Source organism: Talpa occidentalis, unplaced genomic scaffold, assembly GCF_014898055.3.
Source record: "Talpa occidentalis isolate TD23 unplaced genomic scaffold, MPIMG_talOcc4v2.1 talOcc4.14, whole genome shotgun sequence".
NCBI lineage: Eukaryota > Metazoa > Chordata > Mammalia > Eulipotyphla > Talpidae > Talpa > Talpa occidentalis.
In genome coordinates this window covers 81,444,916-81,458,576 of record NW_023601433.1, presented here as the reverse complement: position 1 = coordinate 81,458,576, position 13,661 = coordinate 81,444,916, and the positions used below count along the sequence as shown (strand labels likewise).

The following is a 13,661-nucleotide window of genomic DNA, read 5'->3' as shown; positions in this document are numbered from 1 at the left end:
AAATACACTGCTGAGGGGAGCAGCGGGGGATTCAGGAGAGGTCTGCTGCACCATGTGGGCTGCTCCCCAGCTGGCTGGGAATTGAACTCGTGCTACAGAGGCTGCGGACCGCTTCACAGTGCAGCGCTCAATCCCTTGCACCACCAGGGAGGCCCAGGGTGCTCTGAGTTTTTTTTTTTACGGGCATTTTATCAGTCATACAGTCTTTATCGTTGGCATTTGAAGAAATGGAGGCCCAGGAATTTATTATTAGAAAGATTTAAAATCAATAGAAGAATTGTTAGTGAATGGTAGGCAAATATACTGAGAAAAGGACAGTATTTTCCTTCCTTTTTCTTTCTCATTTTCCCAACCCCATTAACCTGCACTGGCCCTGTAAAAATTTTTTTTTTAAATTTATTTCACTTATGTTATACAAGAACCAGGGTACAGGCCAGATGCACGGGAGGGTGAGAGGATTCACCAGAGACAGAACAGGCAGACTGACTGAAATACACTGCTGAGGGGAGCAGTGGGGTCTGCCATGCCATGTGGGACCCCCGCCAGCCGGCCCTGATCAAACTGGCGCTGCAGAGGCTGCAGACAGCTTCACAGCGCTGTGTTCAACTGCCTGCGCCACCAGGGGAGCCCCCCTGTAAAAATTCTTTTAAAGGGGCAAGAGGAAACATTGATTTGTCACCATCATAATTAGGTATTTAAAATATTTCCAGTTTGCTTTTTGTTCTAAATATTCGATGTTTCTTACATTCTAGAGATATCAGAAAAGCCATGTTTGGCTTTTGACATACAAGTAGATTATCAAAGCAAGTTTGACTGATGGGGCAAGTTAGCTCAATTTTTTTTAGTGGGGGGGGTACCTCGTTTTTCCCTAACACAAGAATTTTATTTTAGACACTTTTTATGCCTCACATCACATCCTCTTGTCTCATACCTTGCTTAAGTCATTGCCGTAGCAACTGACTTTATGCCTGGGTAACCTGACTGTCCCTTCTGTTAGCTGCATAGAGTATCTCTTGCTTTCTTGCCCCAGGGCATCTTCTCTGCCCTGGTGCAGGACATCTAGAGAATCCCATTTACTTATAACCAACCTGAAGTGAGAGGTTATGAAACATTCCTCACTTAACCCTTATGAAGGATGAGCCAGTGGATAAAAGCTTACTTCTTCCAGTTATTATCTCTTAGACATCCTGAGCTGTGTTTCAGTCTCCTTAGAGGTCCTGGTAGGATGAAGTATAAGTTGCCCATGGCAGAAACAACTCTAGAATGCTTTCTGGGTTGCATGTCCCCTCTTCTGTTTCTTCTTGGTCCCCCACTCCTATTTTCTAGAACCCTCTACAAATAACCAGCTGCCTTTGAGCTTAGGTCTCAGCCTCTGCTTTCTGGAGGAATAGAGCAGGCTAGGACAACAGTCTCTGTAGAAAATTAAGTATACAAATAAATGGGGGAAATCTAAAATCACCCATAATCCTGCCCTTACTAGAAGTATCTTCTGCTAAGATTGAGTGCATATTCTTTTCAAATGCATATACACTTCTTAAAAAGGTTAAATCTGGGCTCTATCTATCTGTTATGATCCTGATTTTTTTCTTTCTACACTGTGAACTTTTTCATGTGCTTTCTCCTCCAATGTACCACTTAATAGCTACATAGTATTTCATTTATTATTTATTTATGGAACCCACAGTATATTTCTGAAAAAGTGCTGAAGACAGCCATGAACAGATAAATTAGGTGCTGTCGTGGAACTGACCTTCTAGTTAGGATCTTTATTACATTCAAATTGGCCATAATTACTTTAACCAGTGACCAAAGTCAACTACTTAGATTACATCTGACTTTTGATACAGTAACAGTGAACATCCTTGAAGGTATTCTTTGAACTTATCCTCTACTTTTTTCTAAGATAAATTCTTAGAAGTGGAATAAAAGAAATGGGATGTAAGTGAACCTGCTAGAATTTCCACTTAGATCTGTGGGACTCTGGAGTCCAGGTTAATAACCATGCTGTTAATATCACTGTATTGAAAAATCATGGTAACTTGAGGCAGCCACATGGCTCCTAGCTGGTTTAGATATATGGGTTGTGTGATTTAACAATTAACAAGTCCAGTCTGGAGCTACTAAAAAAAGTAGGATTCTGGATCTGCAAGTTGCATTGTGATTTTTTTTTTTTTTTTGGTGGCTCAGTTTCTTCATCTGTAAAGTAGGGACAATAATTCACACCCCAAAGTTTGTTGTTCACGCAGTAAACATTTATTGAGCGACTGCAAATCTCCAACTATCAAGCTAAGAATCACAGTCTGGTAGAGAAGGGAGATAGTAATAAACAACTGCACAACTATAAAATTACTAAAGGTGTTCTGAGTGTGGGATGCTGTGACAATGAATAACAGGGAGAACCTAGCTATGGTGATTGTGTAGGAATTAACTAGGTCAAGGTGGGTAGAGAAATTCCTGCAGGTGGGAAGAAACGGCTGGTGCAAAGCAGCTTGAAAAAAGGAATGAGATTATGCATTTGCCACTTTCAGAACTCACAGCCTAGTTATAGTTTCTTTGGTAAATATCTTCCAGTTCGTCCATCTCCTTATTTATTTATTTTTAAAGATTTATTTATTTATACTAGAACCAGGGTACAGGCCAGATGCGGGAGGGTGAGAGGAGTCACCAGAGACAGAGTGGGGAACAGAACAGGAGCAGCGGGCGAGACAGGAGAGGTCTGCTGCACCATGTGGGTAGCTCCCTGGCCGGTTGGAAATAGAACCCCTGCTGCAGAGGCTGTGGACAGCTTCACAGTGCTGTGCTCAACCTGCTGTGCCATCGGGAAGGCCCCATCTCCTTATTTAGCTCTTGGTTTCACATGAACTCTCAGGGAGCTATCTCCAGCCAGTGCAGCGCGAGTTCGATTCCTGGCCAGGGAGGTGACCCACATGGTGCAGCAAGCAGACCTCTCCTGCCTCGCCTGCTGCTCCCCTCAGCAGTGTATTACAGTCATTCTGCCTATTCTGCTCCCTGCTCTGTCTCTGGTGAATCCTCTCACCCCCCACACCTCCGGCCTGTACCCCACAGCTCTTGTATGCATAAATAAATAAATCTTAAAAAAACAAACGAAACACATCAGCTCTCAGTCACCTTCCCCGACCATGTCATTTTATTTTATTTTATTTTTGAAGCTGTATCTTTTCTAATAACTCTTTTTTTAAAATAAATTTTATTTTTATATTCCCCATACAATTGCAATCCCCTTATTTTGACCCCAATCCCTCCCCTCCCGCTCCCTACCCTCCATAGAGTGTCTCTGGTTCATAGTTTTTTGTTGATTTTGATTTTCACTTTCTTATAGTTATTCATTTTCCTGGTCCCTTATTTAAGTTCTCTAGATTCCTGCTATGAGGGAGACCATCCGGTATTTTTCTTTTTCTTTCTGGCTTATTTCGCTGAGCATGATCCCTTCCAGCGCCATCCATGTTACTGCAAACTGCATGTGTTTATCTTTTTTGAATGCTGAGTAATATTCCATGGTGTATATGAACCACATCTTCTTGATCCAGTCATCTATTTTGGGGCATTTGGGTTGTTTCCAGAGCTCAGCTATTGTAAACAGTGCTGCTATCAACATAGGGCCAACCGTGTCATTTTAAAGTTAATCACCTCCTCCCCACTTGAATGCAGATTTAAATGCTAAATTCGGGCCTCCCTGGTGGCGCAAGGGATTAAGATGCAACCTATGAAGCAATCCGCAGGCATTGCAGCACGAGTTCAATCCCCGGCCAGGGAGCAGCCCACATGGCACAGCAGACCTCTCCTGTCTCTCCCGCTGCTCCCCTCAGCAGTGTATTTCAGTCATTTGGCCTGTTCTGTACCCCATTCTGTCTCTGGTGAACCCTCTCACCCCCTACACCTCAGGCCTGTACCCCAGTTCTTGTATGCATAAAAATAAATAAATCTTTAAAAAAAAATGCTAAATTCTCCAACCCCGGCTTAGAATAGTTGATCCGTGTCTGTTGACTGCAGAAACGGTTGTTGATGCAAAACGGCTGTGCTTGTCAAAAAGCCGGGGCGCGGGGCCCGGCGCAGGCCTCAGCTGGGGCGCCCGAAGCCCACCGCGCGGGGAGGGGGCGGGGCGGGGCCGCCCCCGGAACCCCAGCGCCGCGGCGGAGGCGGTTTCCGGTCGCGGCGGACACTTCCCGCGGGGGGACCGTCCCGTGGCACCGGGGCGCGGGCGGGGCGGACGCGGCGGGCGCGGCGGCCATGGACGACCACGGGCTGGACGAGTTCCGCCGGCGCTGGCAGGAGGAGCTGGCGCAGGCCCAGGCGCTGAGGAAGCGGCGGCGGCCCGAGGCGGCCGAGCGGCGGCCGCGGCGGCCGGAGCTGGGGCCTGGGCGCGGCGAGCAGGCCTCGGGGTACCTGGCCTTGGCCCAGGGGCTCCTGGAGGGCGCGGGGCGGCCCCCGGCGGCGCGGGCCGCGAGGCAGGACGCGGCGAGCCGGTCCCGCTCCCCTCCGGCCCGCGAGGGCGCCGGGGGCGGCGAACAGCTCGTGGACCAGCTCATCCGCGACCTGGTGAGTGTCCGTCGCCGCCGCTAAGGCCCGGGCCGGCCCCCGCCCCGGGCCCCCGCCTCTCCCCGGTGCCCCTCGGACAGTAACCGCCTCTCCCCGGTGCCCCTCGGTGCCAGTGCTGGGAGAAGAATGGGTCGAGCGCCGCACACCTGCGTTTGTGCTTGCATAGGGGGTCTCTGGAAGCAGAGGTCCTCTCCAGGGCTACTCGCACCCCCACACACCCCCCTCCGGCCCCCCCAAATTGGCAGTCTGCAGGCATATTTGGGTAGCCCAACTCGGGAAGATGCTGTGGGCACTTAGCTGATAGTGGCCGGGGATGCTCATGAACATGCAAGACAGCACCCGCAAAAAATGATCTGACCCAAATTGTTCATCAATATGAGCTTGAGAAATCCAACTCTCAGGGATTCCTGAACTTTGAACAAGGGTTGCCTTTGGAGAGGAGAAGCAGGCCGCGGTTAGGAAGCACTTTTACAGTAACTTATCTGTGCATTCAGTTGTTGTATTATAGGACAGCCCCGATATTGAACCTCACCCTCAGGTCCCAGCCACCTTCCCTTTGGTGGTGATGGGATTTGGAGCTCCCAGTGTCTTTGGCTTTGGCCTGGGGTGGGGGTGGAGTCCACAAAGCCTGTATGGAATTAGCTTTAGGACAGCCTTTCCCCCTAACAGTTGTATTCAGTGCCTGCCTTTACAAAATTAAGAAGGAAGACGACTCCTTTGGGCACTTTGATTAGTGTGGCAGTTCTTATTAATGTGGGGCCTGGGACCCTTCCAGAATTTAGAGGAAGACGAGGGACCCTTGTTCTCCGTGGCCCACTTCATTATCAAGATCACCTGAAACACATTTATGCTATGGGGGGACAGCAGGTTTCGATAGTTAGGTTTAACTTAGTCTCAAAGGTGACTTCTACCACTTCCCAGTTAGGAGTAATTCTGTAACTGGCAAATTGTTTTGAAAAACAGTATATAGTTATATCAGATAGGCTTAATAGCTGTTTGAGTCCTCACTAAGTGTCTGATCCTGTGTCCTGCCTTATTTCTAAGGTTAGATATGTAACCTTTTACTTTGTATACGTGTGTCAGAAACATTCTCATTTAATAACAGTTCTTATACATATGAAAATTCAGCCTGGCATCATGCCTACTTCCAAAAAAAGTGGGTCATTACTAAAAAGTGTTAGAGGTATGTTAAAAAAAATCTGTGCCTTGCGAAGGTAGCTTAGTGATTGATAAATTGCTCAGGACAGCTTAGACCTATGAGGAAGTTATTCCATAGAAGTAGGTTTGCGGGGGAGGGTATAGAGGGAAACAAGAAAGCGGATTATGAGGACAAAGGCACATTTGGGTGCTCACAGCTGAAATCTCACTGACTGGCAGTGTCTTGAGACCCCATAACCATCCTAAATGTCCTCTTATAAATGGAAACTCAGTTTTGTTATTTCCCCAGGGAGGACCACTTGCTAAGTTCTGAAATATGAATTAAAATACGAATTTTGGCCCCTTTTTAGAGTCAGTCCCTAGAGGAGGGACCCAGAAATCCAGATGTTGGAGCAGTCAAGTTCTCTCCTGTCCAATTTTCTTGGCCTGAAGTCCTGATTCTCAAGGCTTTCCGGCCCTAACACACATGGGGAGTAGGTGTTGACAGCAAAAGCAGGCGAGCCCTAAGTGAACTGTTCTAGAAATGGGGGGGGGGAACCAGTTTACTAGAGGATCCAAGGGCCACATCATAATCTAAGTTTCATATGTACTTAGAAAAAACCTGCCCACTGTCTCCACCCCCTTCAGAATCACATTAGGTACTGCTAGGCTTTGCGCTACTAGCAGCAGCATCTAACCTGTGGGTTTTTTTTGTTTTTTTTTTTTTTCTTTTTGTAATTATCAGTTAATACTGCTATAAATGTACTAATTCATGGTGTGTTTGCTTCCTATTTCCTTGGTAGCCATTATCTTCAGTTCTCTCAGCTCTTTCCGGTGGCCACTGTGAGCCTCATTTGGCACATGACATTAGGAAAGTACATCGTTAGGGGGAGTACATCCACCCAGAATCTTTAGTCTCAGAAGCACTGGTAACCTTTATAGAAAGGGCTTGGATCCCCTCATCAGTGGATGTAAGCCTCAAAGGCCCCAGAGATCTAGTAGGTAATGCAAATGAGTGAAGTAGACTAGATGATGCCCATTCAGCCCCGTTCCCCAGGTTTATCAGGTGTAAGTATCATTTCCAAATTCCAGCCATACTTTTGTAATGATTTATTTCATAATGGGTACCATTCTTCTGGTCACATTAAATATTATACATGACTGTAGAAACTGTCTCCATGATCTCTCTAAGGAAAATACTTAACTTTTTCTTGAAACACAGGCCTCCTCTTGGTCTTGTTTTCTCACTTTTAAAGTCCCCCCCCCCCCCACCATTCTTTCTACTGAAGTGTACAAATCACAAACGTGCAGCTTGGTAAACCTTCAAGAGTATATGCATCCACATGTATGCAGCATCCAGATTAGAGCAGCATTACCATTTTGTCAGACCCCCACATGTTCTTTTCCATGCATGGGTAGCCACTGGACTTCTAGTGCCTTCTTTTTGCCTATTTTTGAACTATATGGGTAGAACCTTAGAACACGTAGTTTTGTATCTGGGTTCTTGTATATTGCATGGCAAATTTATTCCTATGAATATGCCATATTTTTTTCATTCTGAAGGGGGAGTGTTCTTGATAACCTGCTTATTCATAGACATTTTGGGGCTCCCAGGAATAGCGCTGCTGTGGACGTTTTATCTCTGTTGAAACAGGTGCATACATTTTTCTTGGGTATTTACCTAGGTGTGGAGTTGCTTGGTCATAAGATGTGTGTTTGCTCCCTCTTAGTAGATACTGACAAGCAGTTTTCCAAAGTGGTTATACTGTGGTGGTGTTTTGTGTTTTTTTTTCCCACTTTCAGTAGTTGCTAGAGTATATAGCATACTCTAGCAGTCTCTTTCACTTCAGAGTCTTCGACATCATCGCCAGAATGAGAACAGCTAGGAAGTTAGCGGTCAAGAGTTAAGTTGCCTTTGGATGGGTAGGTGCACAGCACTGCCTCAGTGTTGGGGACAGGCTGGACCTTTACAGGACAGGCACACAGCTGAAAGGAAAACTTAATGATTCCTTGAGCCGCCTCTGTGAAGCTTTTAATAATAATACTTAGAAGTCATCTGTTTTTAGGTGGTGAATTGTGAACACCTAAATTGTCTTCATATGGCATTGAACTCGTGAAAGAAATGATACACCCCTGGACAATTTCAGAAGCAATAGGTACTTTCTATTGTCTTCCATTTTCTTCTTTCCATAAACTCAGGGTTCTCAGTGTAGTGAGGCCCCCTGAGTATAATTGCAAATATGCTGCTTTCTCCACTGTGGTGGTTGTGGTATCCAGTTGCTTGGGCCTATTTTTATTTAGGTAATATATCTGCTCTATGGATTGCAACTCAAGCTGGCTTTAAAAATGGAAGCCAGCTTCTTGATTTATGTAACTGAAGATTCCAGGCAGTGGTGCTTGTCTGGGTGCGTAACTGAAAATCTCTTCATCTTTGGTTCTGCTTTTCTTTTCTTGGCTTATTTACAAGCAGGTGCTCTCCTTTTTGGGATAAAATGGCTACCTAGCAACTTAGCAACCCAGGGAAAAGAGGGCCTCTGTTTTGTGCAGCAGAAGTCATGAGCTTTGCTTCCATTTGTCCAGACTACGTTGTGTATCCATCATTTTGCCAATCACTAATTTGAATTTACCAGACTTTTTTATCTGCTGCACTTGAAGATAAAGGTGGGGTCAGCCCCACCTAAGTCACCGTGACCAAGAATGGGAGTAAGATGGTTTCAGGAAAGAAAAGGGAATGGATGTTGGGTAGGAAACAACAGAAACGGATGTCAACTTTAGCTGGATTAGTGTTTGAAATGACACTGTGGGAATGTATATGCTTTCTAATCCAACATAGCATTGAATGATCAGCTAGTAGATCAGAAATAACATGGGCATCAGCTATAAACAGCATAGGTGCAGTTCCTCCTCTCAGAAGCCTGTAGCTTTGCTTTTTTTTTTTTTTTTTTTTTTGTGGGACCCTTGCCTGGTGGCCGGGGATTGAACTGGCGATGCAGAGGCTGCGGGCAGCCTCGCAACCCAGCGCTCAACCACCATGCCACCAGGGGAGACCCAGCTTTGCTGCTTTTAACTGAGTAGCATTAATGGACGCTGCCTTAACTTGTCAACTGTGGATGATGCTAGTACCTTTTGTAAAGAAGCATTGACACATAAAGCATGGACTATTCCTAGTACCAAACCTCTTGTACAATAAGCAGCCAGTGATTTTAAGCTGGTGCTGTTATTATCATTCGTGTTGCAGAAGACTTCATTATACCCTTTCACTTCCTCTTTGCTGAGACTAGTCACTGAAAAGCTCCTCAACTCCCCACTTGCATAGGATCTGTTGTCTTACTCTTTCTTGTATCTTCCCCTGTGGTACTCAGTACACTAGGGGCCCCATACATTTGTTGATGAAACAACATGGGCAGAATGACAGCTTCCAGAGGCAATGATGGAGATACTGTCTGGTTTTTAGGACCTGTGACCATTCAAAGCATTCTTCAAATTAAGATCTGGATTTTCAGGTCTCATAAAAGTTTTAATACCGCTGTCCAAAACTTATTTTTCACTATGCCAGTATTTGTCATAGCCTGTCTGTGTTGTCAACAAAATCAATTTGATGACATAACTCCTGTATTTTTAAGTTAGAAACTAGCTAGAAAATTGCTAATATGAACTAAAGCGAATTGAATCAAATGTGAACTCTTGGTTTGGCTTAGCTAGAGTGACCTTCCTTCCTCTTTGATGTCCATTGCCTGCCATTTAGGGCTCAATTTGAATTCTGTCTCCTATGTCCCTGCAGCCCAAAGTTCTCTTCTTTCTCCTTTTTCCCCAACTAAAAAGTTCTTATTGTCAGTGCCATTCATGTTTTCCTGTCATGAGTTAGCATGTCTCTCCTTGTGCACATTTTTAAATGGTCCTGAGTATATATACCAGAACAACTTTGGTTGTCACTTTGTGGAAAGGTTCTGCTGCTTGAAGCAGTTTGGGCTTCATACATTCCACAAATATGCATTAAGCAGCTTCTTGGTATGAGGCACTGTTTTGAACACTGAGGGTATAGCAGTGAATGAGACAGAAAAAAAGCCGTGCTCTAGAGCTTACATTCTGGAGAAGATGGAGATGGATGAGCAAATAATTGTCAGGTTCTAAATGCTCTGGAGAAAATACAGCTCCTCGCTTGTGTTGGAGGGCTGTAATTTTAAATAGTGTTATCCATGAAGGACTTCCTGGAAGGTCACATTTCATGCAAGGAGGTAGAGATCTCTGGGATGGGTTCTAGGCAGAGAACAGCAAGTGGGAAGTGGCCAGGGCTGGGCAGTCTCCAGGGTCTGTGTGACCTCTGTGTTCACACAGGGCCCCAGGTCAGATGCATCCTGTGCTTGATTTAATGCTTTGTTGTGCCGTCTTGAATTCTCAATCTTTTTTGAACAAGGGCTCCACATTTTTGTTTCACTCTGAGCTTCACTAATTATATAGCTGATCCTGATGTTAGGAATGTGCTAGGAGTGTTTGAGATCGATGTACCCTTCCAACAAACACATCATATGCACTGGCCCAAGCTTCTGACATGGGAGTGCCTCCTCTCCCCGACTTCTCTCCTTTCTGGTAGCTAAAGCTCGCATTTCAGTTTAGACTAAAAGGAGGTTTTGAAAGCAGTGGTCCAGCTTTTTCTGCCTCACACTGACTCCCTTCACTGCTGCACCCATCTCCGGGATTCCTCCCAGCACGTTCCCTCCTTGCCAGGAGAATCAGACCAGTAGGTGGTGTGTAGGGTGGTTCTTGAAATTGGAAAACCCATAAAGAAGTGATAAATCCTGTGGACATTTACTGAGCATCTACTGTGAAAGCTACTGTGCTGGTCAGGTTCCCTAGGATTACAGTTCAGTGATACTTATGTGTGCAGTCAACAATTTGTTGAATACTTTTGCTCTTTTTCATAGGTGGGGCAGGGGGTTGGGTTAAATATTAAGTGAGAAAGTGGTTTTTTGTGAACTGCTTGGGAGCTTCACTACTCTGTGTAGTCTTGTTTCTTTGAAGAAATGATTTTCAGGTTTTAAATTGCTGACTTTCTAATGAACTTTGGAATACCTTAGGGACGATTTGTATTGTCTTTTGTAGTTCCTGTTTTCATTCCATTTTATGTGATGACTTTATTGCTGTGAAATACTGTAGTTCTTTCAGTGTAGACATCATTTCTTACACATTTGCTAACAGCCCCTCACCTCCCCCCAGCACCTGATGTGGCCCCAAACTCAGAGTGTTTTGAACATAAACCACCTTATTTTTAAAATGTATTGCTTTTCTGTGGCAGTGAAAATATCACATGCTTGTTGTAAAAATATTTAGGAGATAGGGGAGAGTAGACAGAAGAAAACAAAACCCCGTTAGGTTGTTGCTCACCAGAGGCTACTCTGTCATCATTTTGGTATGCCTGTGATTTCTCTTCCTTTGTACAAATAACAACATGTATTTGAAGACCGAGTTGGGTCTGCGCATGAATCCCGGCTTATCCTTCCAGTGGTTTGAGCTTTCCTCCCTCACTCCCATCAACCAATTTTTTTCCCCCTCAAGATGCAGGTGAAATAGGAGCTCATCCCTTCCTTCTGTTGCGATGGGTAGGTCTGTGCTCCTCTGCTTTTGCAGTATGCAGAAAACTGAGATAAATTCCTGTAGAAAACAGTCTCCTTTCAATAACAGATTTAGCAAAAGTGTTATTACAAATCTGTTGTTTGAACGTGAGGTGCTTTCCTCAGTTAGAGAGATCTTGCAGTTTGTTTGCCCTGGAGATGTACTTTGGGAACAAGCCTTGAGTCAGATTTTTCACTTTTCACTGATTTGGCTTTTAGTAATTCTCCCTTCTTCTACTAAACAAGAGAAGGCAGATTAAATTTCTCACAGTAAGGCACAAAACCAATCCATTTACAGAATTAGTCTTACATTAGCACATAGGAGTACAAATCAGCTCCCTGGGGATGGATCTATTTGCAGTTTCTCTGAACATTTTTGGAGTAAGTCCAGTAGACTTTGGGAAAATCTAGTGTTCACTTTGAATTAACAAAGTAACATGATCCTTTTCTTTTGCTTGATTGGGAAAGGATTGATTTTTTTTTTTTTATCTGCTTACGATTTAGAGTTGTGGTTCTCAATTTGTAGTGTGTGTGAGGATCCCCGATGAAGAGATGCTTGAGCCCCACCCACCTTCCATTTGAAATTGGGGCAGTAAGTTGGAGGGAAACCTTGGTGGTGGTTTTCCTTCCTTTAGACTCCACAGATGATTTGGATATGTGATGTGGGCCCTGAGGTACCAGTCGTGGTAGAGACTCAATCTCGGAGCCTTAAAAGAATTAAAAGCCTGGGGCCTCCCCGGTGGCGCAGTGGTTGAGCGCTGGGTTGCGAAGCTGCCCGCGGCCTCTGCGGCACCGGTTCGATCCCCGGCTGCTCCCCGGCCACCGGAGGAGGGTCCCACATGGCGCGCAGACCTCTCCTGCTGCCCGCTGCTCCCCTCAGCAGTGTACTTTGGTCCTTCTGCCTGCTCTGCTCCCCGCTCTGGCTCTGGTGAATTCTCTCACCCTCCCGCGCTTCTGACTGTGCCCAGTGCTTGTATAAACAAAACAAACAATAAAATAAAAAAAAAAAAAGCCTCTATACAATTAAAAAAAAAAAAGAATTAAAAGCCTGTTTGTATGTTATCAAGAACTTTTCCCTTCCCTTCAATTTGAAGGTGTGTTAGTACTTTGAATTTAGTTTGTTTTCTGTGGCACCGTTGGCCCGTGTCACATTGCCTGGGGTTATGAAATTCCTACAAACATTTCCTCTCGGCATTATAGTCATGCAGGTATTTTTATAGTGTGACCAAGTTCCCTATTTTAATATTTCCAATATCTTTAATCTCTTTTCTTTCCTTTTGTCATATCTTTGTTTCTGAAGTGCCAGTTTTTCTACTTTAATGGTTTTAAGTGAGTATAGGTAAAGAATTGTCTGTACTATAAAGTAGCCTGCAGCTCTTAGATTGCAGGGTATTTCTCTGCACTTTAGTAGGAAGTCGTGTTTTTTTTTTTTTTTAAAGAGGCATGTTTTTTATTTATTTATTTGTTTATTTGTTTGTTTATACATGCACTGGGTACAGTCAGAAGCGTGGGAGGGTGAGAGAATTCACCAGAGCCAGAGCGGGGAGCAGAGCAGGCAGAAGGACCGAAGTACACTGCTGAGGGGAGCAGCGGGCGGCAGGAGAGGTCTGCGCGCCAGGTGGGACCCTCCTCCGGTGGTCGGGGAGCAGCCGGGGATCGAACCGGCGCTGCAGAGGCTGCGGGCAGCTTCGCAACCCAGCGCTCAACCGCTGCGCCACCGGGGAGGCCCGGAAGTCGTATTTTTTTTAAGCAAACTATTTTTTTCTTATTGAAGGAATTTATTTTATATTAATTTTTAAAATTTTTTTAATCATTGTTCATTTTTTTTTAAGATTTATTTATTTATACAAGCACTGGGTACAGTCAGAAGCGCGGGAGGGTGAGAGAATTCACCAGAGCCAGAGCAGGGAGCAGAACAGGCAGACTGATGAAGCACACTGCTGAGGGGAGCAGCCCTCGCAGCAGGAGAGGTCTGCGCGCCATGTGGGACCCTTGCCGGTGGCCGGGGATCGAACCGGTGCTGCAGAGGCTGCGGGCAGCTTCGCAGCCCAGCGCTCAATCGCTGCGCCAACAGGGGAGGCCCACACTGTTCATTTTTAAACCCCCTCTCATCATTTGTCGGTGTGGCTCCCGATACCTCAATGAGCCGTTTGCACCATGGTGCCTGCATCCCTTTCATCCACTGTGCACTAGAGTAAATCTTGATGATTCTTTATGAAAGTTCTTTCAGAAAAGACCTTCACTGTTTAGACTCCTGAGCATTAGCATGCATCATGCCATCCCTATTCTCTGGCACAGCTGATATCCCTTGTAGTATGCAAGGGGACACCGCTTTCCATGGAAACACAGCTGGTAGAG

At 45.2% G+C, this 13,661-nt stretch overlaps 1 protein-coding gene across 1 annotated transcript in view; it reads left to right on the top strand.

The window, feature by feature from the left end:
- Nucleotides 1-4,248: 4,248 nt before the first annotated feature.
- FBXW8 (F-box and WD repeat domain containing 8) overlaps nucleotides 4,249-13,661 on the top strand; it is a 110,046-nt gene continuing 100,633 nt past the window's right edge. The window contains exon 1 of the mRNA XM_037511098.2: nucleotides 4,249-4,557. Coding sequence (XP_037366995.1) covers nucleotides 4,249-4,557 — 309 coding nt within the window. The remainder of the gene's footprint in view (nucleotides 4,558-13,661) is intronic.